Below are 27,106 nucleotides of genomic sequence, written 5' to 3' on the forward strand. Positions count from 1 at the left end.
TCGAATAGCATGACTTTAATTTACTAAGCAAGCACTGCTGTTAGATTGTCAAAGGCCGAAGTCCTTACGGAAAGTTTGTTTTGTTGATTATTCTATGTAGCTTCGGTACAATACATGACAATGATATAGGAATTCTGTATCTCAATTAAACTCTAAGAGAAAGCCCGTTGAATTTATGTTACACGAGTAACGAAATGTTAAATATATTTGGGACCTTTTGGGCCGGGAATCACATTATCACCGTAACAGATGTCTCTCTACCGACCTCTCGATTTCGATATATCAGGCAGTTATCCTAAAATTATACCGATGGGAAACTTTTAGGTGTGCAGGAATTAGGAGGGTTGTTCCCGCAATCGAACATCAAAATGACTGTATTTTTTTTTAACATGGAAGTTCAGATGGTGGTAACAACTAGAGTAATAAGAACTTTTGAAGTACCCCTCACCTCTGCCTTCACAACTTTGCGTGTCTCACTAACTCAAGATCTACACACATTTCATCATTTAAAAAGTGTGAATGTCTGTCTATCCTTCTTCGTTCTCCTGCCAGATTTTTTTATGTTTTTGGTAATGATCGAGATATACGAGGGAGAGTCAAATAGAAATCTTAATGACGATATTAAACTTGATTTATTTAAACGATGTCAAAAATGAATATATCATTTCCCAGTGCAATTTCTATTACATTCAATACACTTCCTCCACGTGGTGCAAGGGCTCGATTGACAATACCCGAAGAAAAAAATCTTTTGGTAGTGTGCATAGCCACCCACGCACTGTCTAAATCATTTCATCATTAGTTTGAAATTTGTTCCCACCTAAAGCCTCTTTAAGACGAACATATACAATGTGTCCGGGTTAAGGATTTAACACTTTCGTAAAACCTTTATTTCTTAATCGATTTTGACATTTTTCTTTTTATTAATTAGATATTCAAAATGCGCATTCGTCTAATGGATACGATCCCTCTTTACCATAATCTTAAGCAATTGCGTGCATTTTTAAAGGATCAAATTTCGGAAAATACTATTAGGGCTTTTTTGGCATAAAAACGAAAACAGATTCTTAATTAGAATGACCTAAAACTTACCTGTTCCGATTTTTATTTGTCTACTGTACAGGATTTTCGAGAAAATCAATAAAACATGTTTTTTACGTAAACAAATTTTAAAATTGGCAAAAAAATTTATTTTAACAATAATTAACTAAATTTTGATATTTTCAATCAACCCCCCCAAATTCTCGTATACATTTTTCAATACGTCGACGATTGTTTCTCGGTACTTTACTTAGTTGTTGTGGAGTTATGCTCTGACAAGTCTCTCTAATACGCGCACAAAGCTCTTCTAGGGTCCGGGGTCTTGTGCCATAAACTTTATTTTTTATTGTTCCCCAAACGAAAAAATCCATGAGTGTGATATCCGGAGATCGTGGTGGCCAACGAATAAGAGGACTATTTCGTCCGATCCAGCGATTGGGAAAATTATCATATAACCAATTTCTCACATTAACCGCATTATGAATGGGCGCTCCATCAAGTTGTAAATGTAAATTGCAGTGATAACTCAGGGGAAGCTCATCAAGTGCGTCACTATACTCATTTTGTAAGAACCTCAGAAAACGAGCTGCATTCAAATTTTCGTTGAAAAAATATGGCCCAATAATCTTTTGATTTAAGACACCACAGAAAACGTTTACTTTTGAGGAGTATTGTCGTTTACATTCGATTATCCATTTCGGGTTCTGATTACTCCATATTCTACAATTTTGTGTCGATACTACACCATTTGTCGTAAAAGTAGCAAAATTTAGTTAATTATTGTTAAAATAAATTTTTTTGCCAATTTTAAAATTTGTTTACGTAAAAAACATGTTTTATTGATTTTCTCGAAAATCCTGTACAGTAGACAAATGAAAATCGGAACAGGTAAGTTTTAGGTCATTCTAATTAAGAATCTGTTTTCGTTTTTAGCCCAAAAAAAGCCCTAATAGTATTTTCCGAAATTTGATCCCATAAAAATGCACGCAATTGGTTATGATTATGGGTAAAGAGGGATCATATCCATTAGACGAATGCGCATTTTGAATATCTAATTAACAAAAAGAAAAACGTCAAAATCGATTAAGAAATAAAGGTTTTACGAAAGTGTTAAATCCTTAACCCAGACACACTGTATATGATAATCGCTAGGGACGAGGTCAGGTGAATATGGAAGATGTGGTTGACGTGCAAACTTCGAATTTTGAATGACTGGCGCCGTTGTGCGAGCAGTATGTGGTTGCTCGAATGTTCCTCAATTGCTGAAGCGACAGACGTAAATTTCCATACTATAACTTCATTCCATGGTAAATATCAATGGGTTTTACCCCTTCACTTCGCAAAAAACGAATAACAGAATGATGTTCCTCCCTAGTGCGATGCTCTAATAAAGTCCCCATTGTGTAATCGTGACTTTGTGAACAACTTCATTCGTTCCTACGTCACGATTTTTGCTAGATCTTCCATGAGTAAATAATAATATTTCCACCAATTCATAACGTTTAATTCCTCGCGTGATATTTTTTGGGCGCTTTTACGATTTTCATTTGACTCTGCCAGGACCCTTAATTATGATGTCATCCTGAAACGTTTATCACCCCCTGATGATCTACTTGATGGCCTAAATATTCCACAAAAAAGTATATTTTTATCCAAATCTCATTTATCAATTACTTAATTACTTAAACCGATGTTCTTCGTCTAACTTCCATCAGCCATAAATCCCAATTTTAACAGAGCAATTAAACCCATCTAATTCGTTTCCCCAGTTTGCCGGGTAGGGTAATCATTAAAATTGTTCGTTTTTGAGTGAAGATGAGGCTAATTCCAGAAAAAAATAGCTTGTAATGGTGAACAAAGTAATGGTGAGATGAAGGCTTGTGTAATGAGAAACTAATGTACATTAAATCCCTATTTAAAAGGGTTTGCGAAATTTCTGGTAAAATCGGGAAATTAATCAAAGCGTATTAAACAAATCAGAGATGTTTTAATAATTGGGATTATGAGAAAGGTCTGAACTCCACATTCATTTTTGGTAATCTTACAACTGCAGGTATTTACAAACGAAATTATAATATTCTAAATTCGATTAAAAATGTTTCGAAACCGCCAAAAATCGCTGTTACTAGAGATAACAGAAACCGCACTAGTTAGTACCTGCCTACTGAAACTAAAACGTGGAAACGTGGTTTTTAAGGGCTGCTCTGCAATTAAAATTTCGAGGGAAATATTACGGTGGTATTCTTAATTTCATTTTCTTTTCTGAGGCGCAAAAGAGTTTTGCATTAATTTAAATAAGTTTTCTGGAAAAAAATCCGCGACCAGAATGAAAGTTAAAATGATTTTCCCATCGGGTTTCTTAAGTTTTTTTAATCCACTTGAAAAACGGTTACTTGACACCCTTATCTTAGGGACAGAAGACGCTAAATCTGACAATTTCCTACCTCCCAAATTAGCTTGAAATCTTGCTGTTCGACCCGAAGCAATTCGCAGGTGGTTTGAGTTACCACGGTCGTGTCTCTCGGTAAATCCTGAAGAATGGACTCGCCAAAGGTGGCTCCAACTCCCAATGTACATAATGTCACGTTCGTCTGAAAAAAGAGGTAAAGTAAATCTACTTTTCCCCCTAAAAAGCTTTTTCTCCCGTAATCATCCATCCGCATAATTACAACCTTAAATTTGAAACTGCCATTTCCATTATCATGCGGTACCTTTATAGCCAGCAAAACTCAATAATAATAATGTTTAGCTTCAAACCGCTACGTTTTTTGAATCGTGTTGAATGCATAAATGTCTTCCTCCCCTCTGAGAAAGGATAGATGCACAAATCTAACCCAGGGTTAGTCAAAATTTAATTAAAACTTAAACGATTCAAAGTAGCAATTAACATGTAAATTGCCCTCTGCCAGTGTACAAAGCGACTTCGTACAACAATTTCTTTAATCTCCGTCTGAAATATTGGGAAATAGAGAAATTTGCACTAATCCAATTGGTATTGTAAGGAGAAATGACGGTATTTGGAAACCTACTTAAAAATTTAGATCATTATTACTGGGGAGTTCCATTTAAATACAAAATGAAATGGTAGAGAATCGACTGATTCTATTTCCGTTTGTTCTGAGTCAATGTCGACGACATCTGAGTACGCCCTCTCAGATGTCTGCGCATCTGCGCGGGCGTAGTTTTCGTCATAGTCTCAGAATTTTTTATAGACGTAACTTCGCAATTCATATATCTATTAATTTCACAATTAACTGTGTTCATCTTGTCGAGGAGAAAAACCCGACATAAGTCCTTTTGGTACATATGCTTGCTTAATGAACCAGAAGTTTGTGTAAGCATGAAGAGATTGAATGTACGTTAAAATTCAAATAAGACGCAGAAATCCAAAAAAAAAAAGAAAAGAAATATGTTTAATGTGAAGGTGCGCAGTTCGCGCTTTCCTCGAACAACACTCCATATATTATATCTTACATCGAAAATAGCGCAAAACGCAGGAAATTTAACGCTATGGAACGTCAATTTTTGGAAATCTTCAGGATCTCACCTTCTTTGGAATATACTTACCAATGAGAAGCTTATCTTATTTCTGAAATACTCTCGAAGGCAAAACGAGTTTATTTGTAGCAATTAGGTAATACAAAGGAAAGTAATGTCGTAGGAACCACACGAATGGTCCTTTGTTTTATCAGTTGAAAGAATTATGTTTGAGATTTTGAAAAATTGTTTATAATATTCTGTGTGGCATAGAAAAAAGAACACCCCGTAAAAATTGTTTTATTTAAATAATTTTTTATGCGCGTGTTTGTATATGAGAACACAAAAAATCATTAACTTTTCAGCCGTATTTATCAAAGTATTTAAGAATTATTAGGAATTTTAGGGTTTTTTTGCTATAAAAATTGCAATAAAATATCAACAATATGACTGCAAAATATCATTTATGGGTGTAGAATGTGCTTAAAAAGTGCTTTTAGATTAATCAAATATACCTAGACACAAAATGCAGCGAAATTTTCATCAACTGAGCGAGTTTGAGAGGTCGAATTAGTGAACCTACAAGAGACTAATCGGTCATTTAGGGAAATTTGCACTAGATTGAAACGTAGTGTAAACATTATAATGGCATGATTCCAAAGAGGGCAAACAGACATGAGGAGAGGTACAGGACGATCCCAAAGAACTACAGAACGGTAAGATCGCTACCTTCGAATTATGACCCTAAGAGATAGGTTCGTCTTGTCGAGGACGTTAGCGGATCAATGATTAGCTGATTATGGAAGGCCCATTGGGATTCGAACCATTTATGGCCAAATAAGAAGTTTTGGACTGATTTCCTAACGTCTCCATCTTGTGTTTTCCCTCACCTTAAATCATCGTCAAAATCGATTGCAGTGGTGCAGACAACGGATACATTGAAATCTGGAATGGGATAATATGATGTTTAATACCGAATCCAGATTGTGTTTAGATATGCAAGATGGTCGGACAAGAGTAAGAAGAAGATGTGGTGAAATACCAGATATTCGGTTTACAATACAAAAGCATGTTCAGCAAACTGTTGGGGTAATAGTTTGGGGTCTTACTGCATATGATAGCGGGTCACCTTTGCTTTTCATTAAGGGCAATATGACAGCCCAACGATACATCCAAGAAGTTCCGAAACCTCATCTCGTACCTTATCTGGAAACTCTTGTTAATCTATAATAGTTTCCTAGCAAGACAATCCACGACAACATGAGGGTAGAGTGACTATGGACTTCTTTCAACAAAATACAATCCATCTGCTACCTTGACCACTTCGATCTCCAGACCTCTCAGCGATTGAACATGTATGGAATATCGTAGGTAAAATGTTGCATAATTTGTCCTATCCCCCACAAACTCTAGCGACGCTATGTCATGCTGTCCAGTTAGCCTGGAATGAGATCCCCCAAGGGGACATCAATCACTTCATTAGAAATATGCCTAGACATGTACACGAATGTATAAGACCGCGGAAAACCGACAAATTATTTTTTATTTTTTTTATTTTTAATAATTCAATTTTTCAATGAAGTATTTGTTTTAGCGTAACAAACATGCATACCAAAAATTATTTCAATGAAACCATATTTACGGGGTGTTCTCTTTTTTATGTCACGCAGTATACACTAGCCCGCAATAGTCTTGGTACCCTTCTATCAAACGTATATTATTGCCTATTTCTTTTTAACAACTTGTATAATTTTTATTAATATTATTATAATTATTATTATATTAATATAATTATAATAATTATATATTTAACTTTACATATTAATTCATACACTTCTACTACATTAAATAATATATCTAATTAAAGATATAATTATCGGCATGTTACGAAAAAAATACATTTTCGTCCGGCGGGCAAAATACAACCTCACAAAATTCTTGGTACGCGTAAAAGTATGTTTATGTTTATTTTTATTCTTCAAAACAAAGAAAAAGAAGAAATGGGCTATCGACCCTATTGGTCTTTCCGCCCGTGATTACAGCCTTTTTACCGTTTGTTAGTGTCTATAACTAATTTATTTACATGTCTTCATATGCTTCGTAGAGGGTTTTGTTGGGGAACCGGAACTGTGCTTGTTTGGTCTGTCTAGTCAAGCAAAGTGGTGTCAGTATTGTCCAGTTGTCGGGGTTGTTTTTCCATTTCGTCTGTAAGTGTCGCAGTCTGACTGTTATTCTTTTCATGTGAGTGCGTTGGTACAGTAGGTCGTTGGATGGGTTGTATAATGGATTCTTTGGATGACGTATTTTGGTTATTAGTCTTAGTGCGATTTGTTCCGTCGCTTGTATATGTCGTTTAGTTTTTTCTGTGGAGTTAGCCCTTATTATGTGTCCATAGTCCAGTAATGGTCTACAGATGGATTTATATATTATTGTAGCTGTCTTTGTGGATATTCCCTTGTCTTTGTACGTCAGTGATCGAAAATATTTAGTCCTTTTCTTAATTTCTGTCCTCATGTTTTGTACGTGTTTTGCAAATTTGAGTTGGTAATCGATTGTTAGTCCTAGGTATCTGATGTGTTTGGTAGGTTTAGTTGTGTGTCCGTCTGAGACTATTGTCGGTGAATTGTGAGTAATTCTGTGGTTTGTTAGTAGAAGTTGATTCTTTGCTGGGTTCGGTGTCAATCTCCATCTGTAGAACCATTTCATCGTGGCGTCCGTCAGAGACTGTAGTTTTTCCGCTGTTTTCGTAGTGGTTTTGCCGTGTGTAATGAGTGCAGTATCGTCTGCGTATTGTAATATGTAGGCAGTTTTGTTAATTTGGTTCATATTGGGAAAGTTGTGGTTGTAAATGTCATGGCAGTACACATTATATAGAAAGGGCGATAGAGGCGACCCCTGTGGCAGACCTTGAGCAGGGGAGAATGGAAAGGAGAGTGTGGTATTTATGCGTACTTCCAGTTGTCTGTTTTCCAGTAAGTTCTTTATTGTGTAGAGTAAGTATTTTGGAGTTTTTAGCTTATGGAGTTTATACAACAGTCCTTTATGCCAGACGCTGTCGAAGGCCTTATTAATGTCCATGAAGAGACAGGCCGATGTTTCGTTTTTCAGTCTGGTAGTTTGAATGTTGTTGGTCAGAACAAAAAGGGGATGGATCGTAGAATTATTTGGTTTAAATCCGAATTGATAGGCTGGAATATGTTGTCCGATTTCTGTTTGAAGTCTGTTTCGGATAATGCGTTCGAAGACCCTACTAAGCACTGGAAGTAATGTTATTGGTCGATAATTCTGTGTTTGCGTGTTGTCAAGTTTGTTCTTTGGAATGGGTATAATTATACCCTTCTTCCAATTGTCAGGGATGTTCTTGCTGAGTAACCAGTTGTTCATTGATTGCCTAATCAATTCGTGGGTTTCTGGAGTTAGGTTTCTTATGAGTTTGGCTTTTATGTTGTCGTATCCTGGTGCGGTGTCTTTGATGTGTGCTAGTGCTTCATCGTATTCTTTGTCATTTATTTGTACTGTGTTGCACTCGCCTCCGTCCTTAAAGAAGTTGTTGAACCAGTGCGTCACATTTTCAAAGTTATCTTGATCGAACTTAGGGTTGTACGAGATATTAAAAGCTTTTTGATAATGTCTTGCGAATGCGTTAGCTTTGTCCAAGTCTGTGTGTAGCTCCATGTCGTTCTCAGTGAGAGTGGTGGTATATATATTTTTTTTATATGATGAGAGTTTTTTGACCTTCTTCCAAAATGATTTCCCTCGATCTTCCTCTACTTCCTGACACGCCTCCATCCATTTTTCCTGTCGGTATTGGTGTATCAACTTCTTTATGTCTTTGTTGAGGTTGTTTAACGTTGTTTTAAGATTTTTGTCTTGGGTTTGTGTGTAGAGTCGGTAAAGGTCTCTCTTATTTTTAATTAGTCTCAATATGTATTTAGGTAGTGTGTGTTTATTTTTATTTTTGATGATATTGCAAAAAAAAGAAAGAACAGCCAAGGTAGGTCTAAATATGTACATAGTATATTAAAATCAAATTTGTTATCAGTTTAAATTTACTTCTGTTCACTTTAAAATGGCACGAACAGAATTAAATATTAGTGAACGCAAAATTGCAATAAATTTGCATAAAGAAGGAAAATGCTATACTGAAATTGGAAATATTTTGAAAAGAAGTAAATCCAAAATTCAAAAAGTTATTAATCGACATAATACTGAAGGAAGAATTCAAAATAAAGTTCGCCCACGGAAGTTAACGCAACGAGAGGAAAGATGAATACTCATGGAAGTCAAAAAGAATCCCAAACAAAGTGCTTCAAAAATTGCTGCTGAGTTGCAGCAACAATATGGAAAGATAGTGCACGAAGACACAATTCATCGAGTATTACATCGAGGTGGTTTTAAAAGTTGTACTCCTCGCAAGAAGCCATATGTTAGTAAGCAGAATAGGTTGAAGAGATTGAAATTTGCTCAGGAGTACAAAAATTCTTCTCCTGACTTCTGGGATAAAGTGATTTGGTCAGACGAAAGTCGATTTAATGTTTTTGGATCTGATGGATGCATAAAAGTGTGGCGAAAGTCAAATACGGCATTGAGTCCAAGCAACACTATTAAAACCGTGAAACATGGAGGTGGCGACATCATGGTTTGGGGCTGTATATCAGCAGCTGGAGTGGGTAATATTTATATAATAGAGGGAATCATGGATCGTAAAGTGTATCTCAACATTTGAAAGACAAATTTAAAGCAAAGTGGCCAAAAGTTAGGGCTCGCTGAGGATGTTTACTTCCAGCAAGACAACGACCCCAAACATAAGGCCTACAATGTACGTCAATGGCTCATACATAACACCCCTCATTGGTTGGAAACACCTCCTTAGAGTCCAGACTTAAACCCGATTGAACATTTATGGAGTGTTTTAGAGTCTAAAATTCTTCGGCACCATATTCAAAATAAAGAATGTCTAAAACGGGTTATTTTGGAGGAATGGCCTAAGATAACCGCTGAAGTAACAAAAAAACTTGTTCGTTCAATGCCAAATAGGCTATTACAAGATATAAAATTAAAGGGGTACCCAACAGGGTACTAATACCAGGTCTGTAAATATGAAACCGGAATTTGCCTCCAAATATCCCTAGTAGTCAATATAGGTACTATCTTATCATGTTATTAGGGTACTATATCTCTTATTTACATCTAAGAATGATTTTCAAATCATAACAATACTGGTTCAATACTGCAGTACAGTTTGCAATAGCTTTGAGTATGTCGAATTTTGTGCCTACAAATTACGATTTGCGGACAGCATTGATTTTCTGTTACCACTTGAAAAAAACGGCTGCAGATTCACATCGCATGCTTGTTGAAGCTTACGGTGAACATGCCCTTGGAAAATCACAGTGCTGTGAGTGGTTTAAAAAATTCAAAAGTGGCAATTTTGACGTCAACAACGAAGAGCGTGGAAAACCACCGAAAAAGTTTGAAGTCGACGAGTTGCAAGCTTTGTTAGATGAAGACGATACTCGCACGCAACAACAATTACCGAACCAATACCAACCAATACAAAATACAATTAAATGTAACACGAGAAGCCATTTCCATTCGTTTGAAAGCTATGGGAAAAATTCAGAAGATAGGAAAATGGGTTCCACATGAACTCAATGAAAGACAGCAAGAAAATCGAAAAACCACTTGCCAATTGTTGCTTACCAGGTATAACAGAAAGTCATTTCTTCATCGAATTGTGACTGGTGACGAAAAATGGATCTATTTTGAGAATCCCAAACGTAAAAAATCATGGGTAACTCCAGGCGAACCATCAGCATCGTCAGTAAGACCAAATCGATATGGACGGAAAACAATGCTCTGTGTTTGGTGGAATCAAAAAGGTGTAATTTGTTATGAGCTGCTAAAACCTGGAGAAACAGTTAATACTGAACGTTACCGACAACAAATGATGGACTTGCATCGAGCTTTGCGTGAAAGACGACCAGAATACCAAGAACGGCAGCACAAGGTGATATTGCTTCATGATAATGCACCATCACACACTGCAAAACTGGTGAAGGAAACGATTGGGACGTTTCATTGGGAAGTACTATCGCATGCGGCTTATTCACCCGACTTAGCACCATCCGATTATCACTTATTTGCATCGGCGGATGTTTAGGCCAGGAGCTTTTAGTCACTACCTAACAGAACCGACTGCCTCACAAGGCACCCGAAGAGGTATCTCCTATTTTGCTGGTGTGAGTTATTGATTCTAAGGACCAGACGCTGATGCGTCAATTGATTGTAAACGGGGTTCAAGGGTTCGGGGAAGACAAACTCCGTAGCACGAATTAAGTAATTTACTTTACACTACAGATATCACTCTAAGTTACACTACGATTTACAACTTTATATACACTTTTTATACATATATTTACAGAGTCGGTATTGGGTCGCCCGAGATCTGAGAATGATACGTATAAAGGTTGAAGGGTGACTTGTAAAAGAGTTATGGAGTAGAGATTGAGGTAAAGTTGTGAGAGAGGTTTGATGGTGTTCCGCTTCAGGGATCGAGCAGTGTCCAAGAAACGGGAGAGAGAGAGAGAGAGAGTTCGCGAGCACTGGTTTAGAGTTAAGTTATATGAGAGAGATTTTTTATAGAGTCCGCGTTCAGGGATCGAGAGTGTCCACAAACGGGAAGAAGAGCTTTCGCGAGTACTGTCTTTGAGAGAATGTTTTTTGGGAGTCCTAGATTATTTGCGTCCCAGGGATGGTGGGGCTGGAGGGAGATTACCATGAAAAGATCTTGACCAATCCCAACTGACATCGCCCCCTAGTTCTGTAGAAAGTTTTTTTTTTCCTAGGAATCTCAACGGTCAAAGCCCATATGTGGCTCTCAGGTTCCCTTGACAGATTTATCTGGTGCCCCCCATAAATCGGGACAGCGATAATTCAAGGAACCAGTGCCATCACGGTGGCCGGGTTTACACACGTGAGGGTAAGTGCTTCATCGCGGGGTGCAATGCAGCAGATGTATTAGGGATTGTTCTAACATCTTTAGGGTCTAATTGGTGCCCAGCAATAACGCTGATTTATGTTGGGTTTTTTCCCAACAACGGGACACGCTCTTGCAGAACAGCACTTCACCTCTTACGAAACAGTTCAAAAATGGCTCGATGAATGGTTTGCCTCAAAAGAACAACAGTTCTTTTGGCGTGGCATCCACAAATTGCCAGAGAGATGGGGAAAATGTATATGTGACGATGGGAAATATTTCGAATAAAATATTTTTTATAATTTTTGCGCAGCTCAGTTATACTTTTTATTAAAAGATTCCGGTTTCATATTTACAGTCCTGGTATATCGCGGAATCAATATTGAAAAATTCTAGATTTAGCCGTAGTTTTAGGCCGTAGAACAATGCTTTCATTTGCTCCTTTCATTTTTAGGTCTGATAAGACGTACCGTTGTCAAAGTTTATTCCTTAATCCAGTAGAAGGATATCATTATTAGGGGCCTCACGATACTGAATAGAATAAAGCGCCATCTTTTCTCTCATCAGATGTGATTTCTCCGCTTTAAAAAACTGAATTCTCGACCGAATCAAATCCATTTTAAACCTTCTCACGAAGACAAAGGGCGAGCAAATCGTTCTGCAATTCGTATTCCCACTTGAGTATTCCTCCTCTTTCTTTCTGTTGCCCAAATGAAAAATTCATTTTACATATGCGAATAGAGCAACACCCGTTCCGGAATAAATCTCCCTTCCAGAGTTTTTGCGCTCGTATTTCCGGAAAATATCGAACTTTAAGCCTCGAATATTTATAATTCAATTTCTCTCTTTGGAACATATCTCGCTTCTTGGTGCAAATATTAGTTGAAATAAAATGGAGCAAGCATGAGTTCATTACGGCTTCTTTATTACTCACGATAAAGCTCGTAACTTGGGGCAAATAAAAATTGGACTCCCTGAGTAGGTAGTTACAGCAATTCTAGTTACGATTTATATTGCCGTCGTAATGCCATAAATCAGAGACTCCGGAACAATATTGTTGATTTCGAGCTGTTGAGCACCAACTACATTGTTTTCCATAATAATTTCGAACTCCGAAGAGTGGAAGGTGATGACAAAGGTGAGTAATTTTTGTATTTTTTATCGTAAAAGTAAACGAAGAAGTACAATTCGTATTATTTAATTTACAGTTCGGTATCAGGACAACCTTTGGCAATGTAATCCTCCAACCCTGAAAATTGTGCCACTGCATTGTCGATACAAGTTTGAGAACCGTCCACCAAAGCCTTGAGACCGTTGGTTATGCCAGCTTCAATCTAAAATCAACTCCCTGGCGATTTCGTCTTTTTCTCTCAGACTTTGAGTACTCACTTCATCTGTATGGGCCATGAATCGCGAAACTGCTTGTTGGAAACACTTTTTAACGTCCTCAATCCTTTTAACATCCCCAGGTTTGCAGCCCACTGGAAAACTGCCAAACAGCTCCCCGAAAATTTTGGTACTTTCTCGAGCTTCATTGACCTTGTTCTGATCCAAACATTGGGGTACGTGGTTGAAATCGAAGGCTTTGGCATGTTCCAAGAATTTCTGTTTGCATTGCTCCACGTTTGCGTCTGCACTCGCAGAATTCTTCACGAGGGAAATTTCATTGCTTTTTGGTTTTTCGAACAATATTTTCTTTTTACCTGTAAACTCAGCAGCACTAATCCCGCAACCATCAAGAGATTTTTATTCCGGCGACACTGCATGTTGATTATTCACTGTCACGTTTCTTCAAAGCTACCACAATTAAATAGTATCAGCTATCATTTGCTGCAGCTAGCGATTCCTCATTTAATGACGTCGTTGAAAATAATTTTTTATCTTTAGCCATGCAAGCTGGCTTCAACGAAACTATTAATTTTTAGGTATCTTTAAAAACGTAAAGTTATGTGACTCAGTCAGTTAATGGATTCTATGTAAACATGGGGGTTAATGTTAGTGCACGTTTCTCATAATTATAGATAATGCTTTACGAAAGGCAAATTAACTGAATGTATTTTTGCAAATTTAACTGTTGCTTAGCATCAAGTCCCGATTTGGTGTCTTTGTATATTATACATAGAAGACCGAAAGTGTCGTATAAATTTGTTAAAATCACAAAAAAATATATTTTTTATGAAAATATTGGAATACGTCGAATATTGGTTTTTGTTGTACATTTTTTAACGTAACAGATTTATATACAGGATTACCCATGTAACAGATATATGTACTTTATCATTTTTTTTCTTACGGAACTCCATGTATATTATGACGTTTTCGAATTCTTCGAGATACTCTGAACATATTTCGTGTAACATACCCAAATTCAACAGTTGTTGAGATATTTCCGCAAAATGGCAATTAGAGTTGCCTGCTAGATCGCCTGATCTCACCCCTATGGACTTTTTTAGGGGGTTTTTTGAAATACGGGTTGTAATTAAATAAAGTCAAGAACATAGAAGAATCAAGAAATAAAATTACGCAAGAAGTTCAATAATTACCTCCTCAAATGAAAAAAAATCTTAAGGAATTTGAATTGCGGCTTTTCGTCCTCTATGTATATTCGGAGGCTGCATGATGTAGAGGTTTAAAGTGGAAATTATGTATCCTGTATTTGAGGTAACTGTTCAATACTTGATATCAGGGAGGCAGTTCTTTTATAAAATACCAATTATTGAAAAGTATCACTGAAATATGAGTTAATAAATTTTGCGTCATCCTCCGCTTCATACGATCCTGCCCTTTTTAACGTGGCCAAATTGGTGAAGCCGACCTATTTTCGAATGTGATAGATACTTTGTGGATTGAAATACATGGAGCCAGTTTCATGACTGAAGTTTTTTCATTTTTACCGCAAATTATCGAAATATAATAAAATCAATTGTTCCTGGCTTTAGAATGGAGAAAAATGGAAGAATTTATAAGTTCAGTTTACCGTCCTTAGACATCTTTTGATCGTAAATTTTTAATGAATAACTAAAGAATCGGGGGCGTCCGAAGACATCGAAAAAAGGAAACTCGTGAAATATTAAGATGGAGCGACTAAAAACAAAAAAAAATTAATTTTTATTGAAGATCAGCTACTTGGCTACTTTAAATGCCGCTTGATGCTCTTAAATTTCCCCGCATTGACAGTAAATGGCAAAAAAGTACAAAAACCAGGAGTCTGCTAAACCTTTTAGAATTTGACCCATAACTTTTCAAGATAGCCATAACGATATTATGAAAAATGGTAAATACTGCAATTTGATATACTTTCACGACCCCTCAACAAATTCTCCCGATATCGAAAATGTAAATTTAAATGATACCTAATGATATTCTCAATGAAAAATCTGAAACTACTTACATCTTCAACTAAAACTTTGACTTCGTATTTTCCACGTTTGCACCATCTCCTAATACACCTCATCGATCAATTTCCGCTATACACTTCACTAGCTTTTAAGACCAGTTTAAAGGGAACATTTTAGCACAATGAGGAAAAAAATACTGGCATGGAGATTTAGCAGAATGAGTTCCGTTTATCAGGTTATTGAAAGATTATCATCCTAGTATCATGAGAAGATAACGCAATGAACATCAGCCATACAGAAGTCGATTAATACAGGCAAAACACGGTTTTTCCTTTATCAGAAAACCACTTCGAACTATAAATTTTGGTCTTATCGAAGCTTAAATTTTAAACCTCCAGTAAAATCACTGGTTGAATTGGCTTTAAATGTTCCTAGAGGCACGTAAAACTTTAAAGAACTTTTCCTGGAAGGGCATAAAAGTCACTTTTCACATTTCAAGGCTGCTGCAAGTTCTCATTTAATAAGTTCGCATGGGAGAATTTAACAACTTTCTAATACATCTGAAAGTAATAACATTCTAAACAGAAAACAGACAATGCAAGATCTTCTGGATTGGTATTACTGTCCCTTTGATCTTTTCGAGTTGAATCCGGCTGGCACAAAAGATTTCGTTTCAACAACGGCGAAGAGATAATAATTACAAGGTATGTGCTTTCACTCCGGAAATCCGAGGATTGAATCTCCTGATAGTCTATTAAAATTAATTAGCTACAATTGATTTATGGTCTCGAAAATGGAACGGAATTTCAGCGAACCGGATTTAATGAATATCAGATGCTGAGACGTTATTAATTGCTTTTGCGAGAAGCGATTTGAGAATGGCAGATCCATTTTGGGGATTATTGGGAATGGGATCGAAGATGCAGGCTGGATAAGAATCCACATGATCGTGTACGCAATGAGAAACCAGCATTGCATTGTTGATATATTAGATTTGTTAGACGGGTGAAAGTTTCAACCAAACGAAAAAAATCCCCGACATGGCCACTAACCAGGACAAGCCTGAACTCTTTTCTGCACCATAGCATTTATTAGGTGTATACCTATGACTCCGCGTTTTTATTCCTAGTTCTATTTTCTTTGAAAAAATATTTTTTTATTTAAGGAATTTTATTTCATTTTTTGCTCCGTACTACTAGCTTTCTATTTATATATGATAATTGCTATGTGACCTTTCAAAACTTTTCAATTAAGGTTTAAATATGTCCAATTTTGTGCCGAATAAACATCATTTGCGGGAAGCTTTGCTCTTCCTTTTCCATCTTAAGAAAAACGCCACTGCCGCTCACCAAATGCTCGTTGAGGCTTATGGCAATGATGCTGCATCTATAAGAACTTGCCAACAATGGTTTCAGCGCTTCAAATCAGGTGATTTCGACCTCAACGGCAAGGAGCATGGTAAGCCATCGAAAAAATTTGAAGACGAAGAACTGCAGGCTTTGTTGGACGAAGACGCCGCGCAAACGCAAGAACAGCTCGCATCTTCCCTTAACGTCACGCAGAAAACGCTTTCGGTTCGTCTTCACGCTATGGGAAAAATTCGAAAGGAAGGAAAATGGATGCCGTATGAATTGACGGAAAGGAACAAAGAGCAACGAAAAACGACGTGTGAGATCTCGCTTGAACGTTTTCAAAGAAAGTCTTTTCTACATCGTATCGTGACCGGAGATGAAAAATGGCTTTACTTCAACAATCCAAAGAGGAAAAAATCATGGGTGAGCCCAGGTGAGCCAACAACTTCGACCGCAAAGCCAAATATCCACGGAAAGAAGGTGCTCTGCATTGGGTGGGACCAGCGCAGCATACTGTATTACGAGCTTCTCCAACCTGGCGGAACAGTCACTGCCAACCGTTACGTCCAACAACTAGTGCAGTTGCGTAATCAACTCGCAGTAAAGAGGCCAGAATGGGCGGATCGACACGACAATGACATACTGCTTCATGACAACGCAAGGCCTCATGTCGCTCAACCAGTCAAGAACACCTTGAAGGATTTCAAATGGGAAATCTTACCGCACCCGCCGTACTCGCCAGATATCGCCCCGTCGGATTATCACCTTTTCCGTTCAATGGCTCACGATTTGGCAGAGCAGCGCTTCCAGAATCGCCAAGAAGTCCAAGAATGGCTTGATGAATGGATCGCTTCGAAACCGACGAATTTTTTTTACGATGGAATCCATAAACTGCCTAATCTCTGGGAAAATATTGTCATTAACGATGGAAATTATTTTTAATAAACATTGTTAATAAATTTATACAGTTTCAAGCAGTTGAAAATGCGTAAAAAAACGGGGAGTCATAGGTACACACCTAATAGTACATATTTGATTATTTTGCTTATTTTACAATTTTTATTTTCAACTTGTTTTCATTCTGATGTAAGCTCCTTAGCAATGGAAAAATCCCTTAAATTATCGCACGTTTAATCTGCCATTCCTAGCCGCAATGCCGCCTTAAACAACGCCTATTTACCATTTAAATTCGCATTATATGTATATGCACGGCATATTATAATAATTTACTGTTAACTGCAGAAACCACATTTCAATAGTACACAAAACACATGGTACACCACTAATGCATTTAATGCTAACCCGTATTCATGAGTTAGGTATCTAATTTAATAGGGTTTCAATCTCTCACTTTTACTCATTATTTACGAGAAGTGATGTCAATAATACTGTGTCGAAAAGTGTATATTGTCTTTCATTAACACCGAATTAATATAAGACATACAATTGTTTTAAGTTGTCCTTTTTTTGTCCTCTTTGCGGAACCGACACTGGGAGATTTCTGGAATTTTTTTTCATAGCAAAGCACAGTACTTCCTATTAGGTCGTGTAGTATGAAATGAGTAGAATTGAATTGAAACTTTAGTCATTTTTTTTTCATATGAAATGTTTTTATTGTCAATCGAAATATGCACCACCATTATCAATACACTTCTGCCATTTAACGGGAAGTTCGTTAATTCCCCTGTTGTAAAAGCCTGCAGGCCGGGAGTCGATAAACTCGTGGAAGGCAGCTTTGACAGCCTCGTCGGAGTTGAATGATTTCCCTACCAAGAAGTTATCCAAATTTTGAAAGAAGTGGTAATCAGTGGGTGCTAAGTCGGGCGAATACGGTGGATGACGAAGAGTTTTCAATTCCAACTCCTGTAGCTTGGCCAAGGTGACTTGTGCGGTGTGTGGCCGAGAGTTGTCGTGCAACAATAGCGGTGCGCTTCGATTGACTAATCTTGGCTGCTTAACCGTCAATTGCCTCATCATTTCGGTCACTTGTAGGCAGTAGACATCAGCCGTAATCGATTCGCCAGGTTTCATGAAGCTGTGATAGACGACACTTGCGTTGGACCACCAAACGGACACCATAAGCTTCTTTTGATGAAGATTTTTTTTCGCACAATATTTTGGTGGTTCATCTTGATCCAACCACTGCGATGAACGTCTGGTATTGTCATATAGGATCCCTTTCTCATCACAAGTAACAATCCGATTCAAAAATGGATCGTTATTATACCGGCACAACAAAGAAACACAAGCTTCGAGACTTCGTTCTTTCTAAATGTCGGTCAACTCATGTGGTACCCACTTGTCCAGCTTCTTCACCTCACCAATTTCAGCCAAATGAGTCAATATTGTTTTTTTGGTTACACTGAATATTAACGAAAATTCGAACGCACTTTGACGTGGATTCGCTTCCACCACGGCTTTCAGATGATCGTTATCCACTTGAGTTGCAGGTCGTCCACGTGGTTCATTTGTTAGGTCAAAATTACCAGAACGAAATTTCATGAACCAACGAGATACTGTTTGCTGTGAAGTGACTTCAGTACCAAACACATCATTAATATTGCGAGCCGTCTGAGCTGTTGTGGTTCCACGGTGGAACTCATATTTCATTAACACACGAATTTCACTATTTTGCATGGCTGCACAAACATTTTTATAAAAATAAAAGTTTTCAATAATTTTTAACACTTTAAACTCTGATCGAAAGAGGAAGAATGTGCCTTTTCCCCATAAAAAAAAGTCAAGTCCAAATATAGATTTAGAGTGAAGTTATTCGCAGTTGAATGTGGCATTTCGAGAATCTACTCGTTTCATACTACACGACCTAATATATCGCAGCCAGAAAAATTTGATGTTCCATGAAGACTTTGACGTTCCATGACGATTTACACACAATAAAATCGAACGATTGAAAATCTATGGAAGAAGCTTTGAAATGAAAACGAAGAACGGAAATGCACGTTTTGTTTGGAATATTTACAGCTAAAAACTGTGCGGTCTGTGTAAATGCGTTTCCGCCTAGTTTTGTACAGAATGTCAAAAGTAATAAAAACAGGAATAAACGTTAAAAAATCGTCACTAACATTTTTGCATATACAGTGTATTCGAAGATAAATGTAACAAAAGAACAAATGGAACAAAACTTTTGAATTTTTGATCGACATTGAGAGGGTTGAGTCCCCTTCGTTGTAAAGCTATGGCGTACAAAAAATTAATTGATTCCGTGTCATGTAAGGTGTTTTATAAACAAATTTGCAAAAATCGTCAGCCCTGAAGTGTCTTTACTTTACGAGATACGAAAAAATTCAGCAAAAAACCGTTGTTTAGAATTCGATCTTACATCTTCGTACTAAATTACAGAATTTAGTACGAATTTCGATTTATTTTGAATCGCAGAACATATACTGCTTAAACGTTACAACAGATAATAAACATTAAATTTAACACAACAGATTTATAAACTAAATAATTCATAATAGGTTTACCATATTGTAATAATTATAATATTTATTCGATGTAACCACCTACAGTGGTGGGCATAAGTATGGAATATTTTTTTAAACTTTATTTTAGCTAAAGGGCCTTTACTTTTTTTCTTCCATTTTGGTATATTTAAATTGGGATAGGTCAATTCTACATTTTAAACCATGCAGTATTTATAGAATGTTGCTATCCAAAATTTCACCGATAAACAAATTTTTTTAGATGGACAAAAGTATGGAATATCATAGATGTAAATTTATTTGGCATTTAGTATTCAGTATTGAGTGTTACAGTTCGATAAAATTTAAAGCCGAAATGGTTAAAAAAATATATCTTTCGGAAGATCTTCGATCACGAATAGTGGAGAAGTCAAATAAAGGAGCCAATCAGAAGGACATCCCAAAGACATTTAATGTGAGCCAGGGGTGTGTATCGAAAATTTTGAGAAAGTTTAGGGTATTCACCGACGTAAAAAACCATCCGAAAACAGGACGTCCCAGAAAAACAACAGCCCATACAGACCAACGTATTAAAATTATATCCTCCAAAGATCCCGAAAAACCATCGCGCTTAATAAAGGAAGAAATTACAACTAATAGTGGTATTGAAATTAGTGATCGTACTGTGAGGCGTCGTCTATGTGATACTGGATTGTTTGGACGATTGGCAGTGAAGAAACCATTAATTTCCAAAAAATACCGGAAGGCCAGAATTAAATTTGCACGCTCACATCTGTTTTGGACACCCGAAAAATGGAATACCATCCTTTTCAGTGACGAAATCAGAATCAAACTGTTTCATTCGGATGGAAAAACTTATGTTCGGCGACCAATAGGGAAGAGATTTGATCCCAAGTACCAAAAGCCCACTGTTAAACATGGCGGTCAGAGTGTTATGGTGTGGGGATCTTTTTCGAGATCTGAAGTTGGCCTATTAGTCAAAATTGATGGAATAATGGATCGGTTTTTATACAAAAATATCCTAGAGCAGCAAATGCGTCCATTTGCCGAGGAAGAAATGCCACTGGTATGGCGGTTCCAACAGGACAATGATCCTAAACATTCTTCGCGGTTGACTAAAAATTGGTTTATTGAAATGCAGATAGGTGTTATAAAATGGCCTTCACAATCTCCTGATTTAAATCCCATCGAACATCTGTGGGAACATTTGAAACGAAAAATTAGACAAAGCCACGTCTCAAATACTGAAGAATTGTAGAGGATCATACAAGAAGAATGGAAAAACATTTCTTCCTCAACGTGCCAGAATCTAATGGATTCAATGCAGCGTCGACGTCAGGCAACCCTAAATGCTAAGGGGTATGCCACAAAATGTTAAGTTTACTTAAGATGGCAGGCTCCATACTATGATATAAACAATATTCCATACTTTTGTCCAAGTGTAATTTTTCATTTTCATTTTTCTAAAAAGTTTTTCAATTAGAAATCTTGATTTTATGTTATAATTATAGGAAATTAAATAATTTTTTTTAATACTTTTTAATAAATATTTTATCAAATTAAAATAATATTCCATACTTAAGGCCACCACTACGTATCTGCGCACTTTTCGATCCGTTGTCTTAATTCCTTAAAACTGTTTTGAATATTTTCCATCGTTAAAGAGTTCACAGCTTTCATAATATTTTACTGCAATAGTGCTGCGTCATTAGGGAGTGGTTCAGCATAAATTAATTGTTTAAGTCCACTCCATAAAAAGAAGTCCGATATTGGAAGGTCTGGGATCTCGGCAACCACTTGATTGGTCCAATTCAAACAATCCAATTTTCTCGAAAATAATTTTTTTTTCGAAAAATACTTTTATATTCCTAAAATTTGGTGCGGAGATGTAAGATTGAATTCTGAAGAGTTTTTTTTGGTAGAATTTTTTCGTATCCTGAAAAATGCAGACACTTTCTTGTTGCAATTTTTTATAAATATGTTTATAAAACACCCTATATAACACAGAAGCAATTCATTTTTTGTATACCACAGTTTTACAATAAGTCGAACTCAATCTACAAATGTCATTGAAAAATTCAAAAATTTTTAATTTATTTGCCTTTTGTTATATCTATCTTGGAACACACTGTATATCATATAACATTCTTATAACAACAGAGAAAATGGATCTCTGGGCATAACATTACCTCGGTCCCTTTTGGGGTTTTCGCTTAAACAAGAAATAACCACCTTTTTTCTTTTGAAACTCCGAAAATCCCATAAGGACCGGACCTGAATAAAGCGACATAAAAAGGCTTATATTTCCTTTTTAGCTCTTCATTATTAAAATATCCAAATACAATCCTGGAGTGTAAGTCCCAGATCCGCAGCTATGACCGATTCCAATTTGTATTAAATTTGGACTTTTTTGCAAAACCGATCGTCCCGAAAGACCGAAAGTAGGAACTTGTATACACACTTTAAATTTATTGCCCTGGGCTTTTGGGCACTCCAGGTTTGTTTATGTGTTTGTTTTCTGATGCCGTATTTCTCCTCGAAACAATGTAATTATGTTCTTACAAAATTTTCATTCAATGGCGTTATCTTTCTAGAGCAGACTTTTACCTTTGGCCCCATTACGTGGTTATTTGGTACAATTCCAAGAACAAATTTGTGAACTAATGGATATTTAATATACGATTCCCTTAACGACATTTATTGCTTATCAATCAGGATAACCAATAGTAATCACCAGAAAATAAATATATTTTCAGCAACTCAGGTATTTACCCTTATAAAAAAAATTAATCTCAGGAATTTATCTGGGGATCTATATCAGCCAGAGATAATGGAGAATCATCCTTAAGCCCGGACTTTTATTCGCAAGCTCACCTGCTTCTTTCTCCTGAAAACCAATATGAAGTTAAAGTTGAATAAACCTACCTTGCCGTCAGTTTCTGGTTGAGCTACCCGGACATCAAGTGTTCCAGACATCACTGCGTACCAGCATTTTCCGGAATCCCCTTGCCGGAAAACTGGAAGAAAAAACCACATGTAAAGTCTGCATTGCAGGGAAGAAAGACTTATCCGAGCAGAAACAATATCGTCTCCAGGAATCAAATTGGATAGATAAAACCAGTCTGATGGAAGAACAAAAGAAAGTTAAAAGGCAGTTACCTCTGAGATGATAAGAACTGCGATAAGAGTTCTTAATAAGAAGCTTTCAAGGAGATAATAGGGAATTAAGATGGTGAAATGTATCATAAGTTTATGAGAAGCAATGTCAAAATTTGTATTTATTTCATAAGCACGGGAGTTGCCTCTGGAACGTGTTTAATTATGAGTTTGTAAAGTTGAACTTTGCACTCATTAAAAAAAAAGCAATTTTATTTTCAACTAAATAACTAAATATTAATATATTAATACTAGAACATCAAATTTTAAAAAAGAGCACATTGGCTCACAATTCTAGCTTGCAAACCGATAAGCAAAGCGATTAGTTGGCAATATACGAGTGCATTAATGCCCTTTCGAAACATGTAGCTTATATTATTTTTCCAGTTGAGGTCGAGGAATTAAAACAAATCTCGAAAATAATTATAAATTAAAATGTTTAGTAACTGAGAATCATTTTTTAAAATTTTCTGTTTGACTTGTTTACAAACTGTAGCAAAACACAACGAAAAAAAAACTATTACAGTACGGTTTTAAAGCTCATTAACAAACTATCGGCGGTGCGGTCATATAACCAAAACCGTTCTGAATAAAAAAAAAATTACTATACAATATAATAATACAACGAGGCGAGGAAATTTTGAATAAATTCAGAAAGATCTGGTCAGCGTTTTTGGAAATCTTCAAAGTAACGCAAGACGACTGATGAAATTGTACAATTCTTCGAAGAACAATTTCATTTGAAACTATTGAGAATTGAAATGTCGCTCAAGCTGGCCAGATCGGGAACTTTAAATCATTTTTAATAGTTCGGATGAATTTAATCAGAGATACTCGAGAATTTAGAAGTAACTCAAAACAATCTCAGTGAAGTGTTCAGTGAATAAATTTTAAGCCCACAAAACTATCCGATACGTGTTTTTTTATTCATAAAAACGTAGAGGAGACAATAATAACGCGTAGATGGTGCCCGTTCTCTCGGAAAATGGACGAAAATGCTTTGCATGTATTTGACATTATGAAAATTCAAAAAATATTACCAATTGGGGAAAGAAGAACTCTTTGGCATTCGCTTTTTTTGGCTATCAGCATAAGATATCCTAAAAAATCTTTCTCACTCACAACTTCATTCAGTATGATAGGCACGTATTAAATTCTGTTGGATTTCTGGTAAAAATCAATCACGTCCAAAATTCAACAGTCTTTACGTTTTCTTCTAATATACTAACTGGAAGAGACAAGTTTATTAGATTTATGACTATTTCTGCATTGTACAGAAAGAAGCGTAAAATAGGATAATTTAGTTCCTTTTATCTACTTGAAAGTAGACCTTTTCTTTTATGAAAACCACATGGCCGAGGTGGTAAATGAAAGGACGCCTGCAGTATTGGTCCCTAATTGCAGTGTGGTGGAAATCTTACTAATCTTTTGTATAGTCAGTTCTAATGGAACTTTGTTAGCGACAACGCGGGCGTGCCTCCTGACTGCAATAAATAAAAGCAGAATCAAAACTATTTTGTGGCGATTATTTCTAAATCCCATATCCAACAAATTCCATTACAAAGTCCTACATATTTTCGATATCCGCGTATATAAAAATGTCAAAAGTTGCGTTTGGTCCCCCTACATATACTACATATCGCTGTTTGCACATAAAATACTAATAAATATCCCGAAAACCGTAATCTCGAGAATGTAATCAAAACCTTCAATTTTCTAAACGGCCAATTGAAAGCGACTTCATTCCCTTGTGAATTCACAATGATGTCATCCAGTATAGGGAATATATTCCCGGAATACTTTCGGAAATTGGGTGTTTGGATAAGGTATGGATGATTCTATTATGTTGGCTACATCCCGTTGCACATTTCCTTTAAAGGGCACCTCCCGAACAAGCACACGTGGAGAAATGCCACCACCTTCAACTAAAATTCTACTTAATTTTCTAATGAGGTTTGCCACTCATATATCACCACCCTGCCACATAGCTTGCGTGCTCACATAGCTGAAACGTCATTGTTGAAATATATTCTAGACGCTGGTGTAATTCCGTGTAATCTTATTAACAACCCAAAACAGGAACGCAAATCGCTTGAGGTCTATTCAACTGTGGAGCAAATTAAAACCTAAGGGCCAACAAAAACCTTAAGTTCATCCTTGCGAAGTTTACAAAATTCAGATGTGGAGGGAAACAGTTTAATGCAATTTATGCGGTCGGTTCAAGTTAAGCCGGATTTTGATGGATGATGCTGTTTGGTTTAATTATTCGTCTTTCTGCTCGAACGACTGTTCCAATTAGGGGTTGATCCTACTTAGAACATAACTTAGAATATGCATAGTTTCATTTACGTTCTTCTGAGAGATCGTTGAATCAAAACTGAGGCAGAAGCAAATTGCCCGGTGGTTCCTTCAATTTGCTTGAATACGTCTATCCGCGAACGAGTGCCATTTTCCGCCCTTGTTGAATAAACTACATAAATATAAATTAATCAACCTTCATTCGTTACGACTTCAATCGCTACCACGGCGTAAAAAAATCCCATAAAGGAATTTCTCATTCTGTTAGCGGATATTTCCCTGCTTATTATTCAACTTTTAACGCGCAGCAACTGAATAACGACTTTAAACAAAAATTATCATAATTCATTCAGACTTCCCTCGTAAATCAGTCTGAAGGCACTCCAATACTGAGATTGCCCAAATTAACCATCCCTGGAACATCTTCTTACAACGAAAGGCCAGAGCAAAAGTTTTATTCAGGGTGATGCGAAAATAGAACTTCAACAAAAGTCGAGGTGGAAGTTTACCATCAAAATGCTTTAATCATTTTCTTTAGATTCTATCGCTTTTGTGTCCCATAAAAGGAAAATAATGATTATGTGGGGCTATCTTTTGTGGCCCCTTGAGTACCTTGCGAGGATAAAATTTACTTTTATTGTCTCAGCATCAAAGATAAGTTTATGATAAGAAGTTTCCTGTGTAAAGAAACCTAAATAAAAACCAAATTGGGTTAAAACCCTAATTATTCTAATGACTGAGGCTCAAAGGGACCAGGTTGATAATTTGGGTGTAGGGAATTTATAACTTGACCTACAATCATTTTTTATATCCGTACCGCATGTGCTTTTCCATACCCAAAACAAAACAGAATGCAGCTTCTGACCTGGGGAAAATTCGCCTTCCGTGCCGATTATGTAGGCTCGGCCTCACCTGAACTTCTTTCAAATTTCATGGAAATTAGAGATTCCTGAAATAAGTATAGGGTTGTTTCGGGGCCGGAATTTCACCCTTTTGTATTACACATTTGTTCAGAAAATTGCATGTTTTCAGTTGTATAGAGCGTCTCAAATTCAATGGTTTTACGGGGCAATTCAATTATTAAAGTTAGGAACCGTTTTCTCATTCCTGTGAAAGATCCTCATTTTTTTTTAATGAAAGGAAAATTGACGATCTCAGAGAAATGGCAGCAGTCTTGGTTTCGTAAATACGGGGTATTTTTAAAAGCTCAGCATTTTGGGACTCCCTTTCTACTTCATTTATCAAGCAAGATATCGAGAACCCCACGAAAGGTTTTTATTATCCTTTCCGAAGCAAATTTGCTTAAAATACGCTGGATGTCCCAGTAAAAAAATAAAAAATATATACAGGGTGTCCGGCAAGTCGATACAATAATTTTAGGGGGTGATAGATTACGTGATTCTGAATCGATTTAACCAAACATACCTATATACCAAGTGTTACAGTTTTCCTGATAATCCAGTTTTTAATATTTTTTAATTTAACCGTGCTCTTTCACAATTGTTGGAGGGTGAGAAGAACACCAAGCCTTTTAATCACAAAAATGTACTAAACTTTTTTTTTACCTATAGATAATTGTTTAAATTATTTAAAGGGTAAAATCCAAAATGGCTTTGTTACCTACTTAGAACTACATAAACATGATCTTCCGACCTTGTAATAAAGCGAAAAGTCAAATTCAAACGTGGATTTAATTTAAACGCTTAGGTGTAGGTTTATTCAAATTTCTTAAAAACTTCCTCAGGCAACAGTCTTTCGGTCATGGTGAAAAGATTCTTAAAAATCACTTTAAAAATGAGAGAAATTAACTTTTTATGTACCCGAGCAGCGCATTCACCAAAACGTTATCTACTAAAAATGATATTAAAAATGAAGATATTTGCTAAAAACGCAAATGTGCTGGATAGCCATCATTTTGAAAGAATTTGTATTTGATGACATTATCAAGTATTCAGGTAAAACAATCGTTTTTATCACCACCTAAAATTATTGTATCGACTTGCCGGACACCCTGTATAATGG

The 27,106-nt window shown here is 36.4% G+C and overlaps 2 protein-coding genes across 8 annotated transcripts in view; both read right to left on the minus strand.

Annotated features, from left to right (window-relative positions):
* Epac (Exchange protein directly activated by cAMP) overlaps nt 1-27,106 on the minus strand; it is an 84,867-nt gene that overhangs the window by 30,149 nt on the left and 27,612 nt on the right. For 4 of the 7 annotated variants that reach the window (XM_066294987.1, XM_066295075.1, XM_066295328.1 and 1 more), the window contains 2 exons: nt 22,556-22,647; nt 3,486-3,632 (listed from right to left, as the gene is read on the minus strand). In XM_066294987.1, coding sequence (XP_066151084.1) covers nt 3,486-3,632; nt 22,556-22,647 — 239 coding nt within the window. Of the gene's footprint in view, nt 1-3,485; nt 3,633-14,888; nt 15,749-22,402; nt 22,518-22,555; nt 22,648-27,106 lie in introns of those variants that run through there. The other 3 variants (XM_066295481.1, XM_066295405.1, XM_066295247.1) reach the window with 3 other exon arrangements.
* Nucleotides 12,641-13,313, minus strand: LOC136347581 (uncharacterized). Its single transcript, XM_066297742.1, has 3 exons — nt 13,201-13,313; nt 12,887-13,144; nt 12,641-12,831 (listed from the first exon to the last, which is right to left on the minus strand). Exons 1-3 carry the CDS (start codon nt 13,261-13,263, stop codon nt 12,700-12,702), a joined length of 453 nt encoding a protein of 150 aa, XP_066153839.1. The 5' UTR covers nt 13,264-13,313; the 3' UTR covers nt 12,641-12,699.

This window comes from Euwallacea fornicatus, chromosome 1 (genome assembly GCF_040115645.1).
Source record: "Euwallacea fornicatus isolate EFF26 chromosome 1, ASM4011564v1, whole genome shotgun sequence".
NCBI lineage: Eukaryota > Metazoa > Arthropoda > Insecta > Coleoptera > Curculionidae > Euwallacea > Euwallacea fornicatus.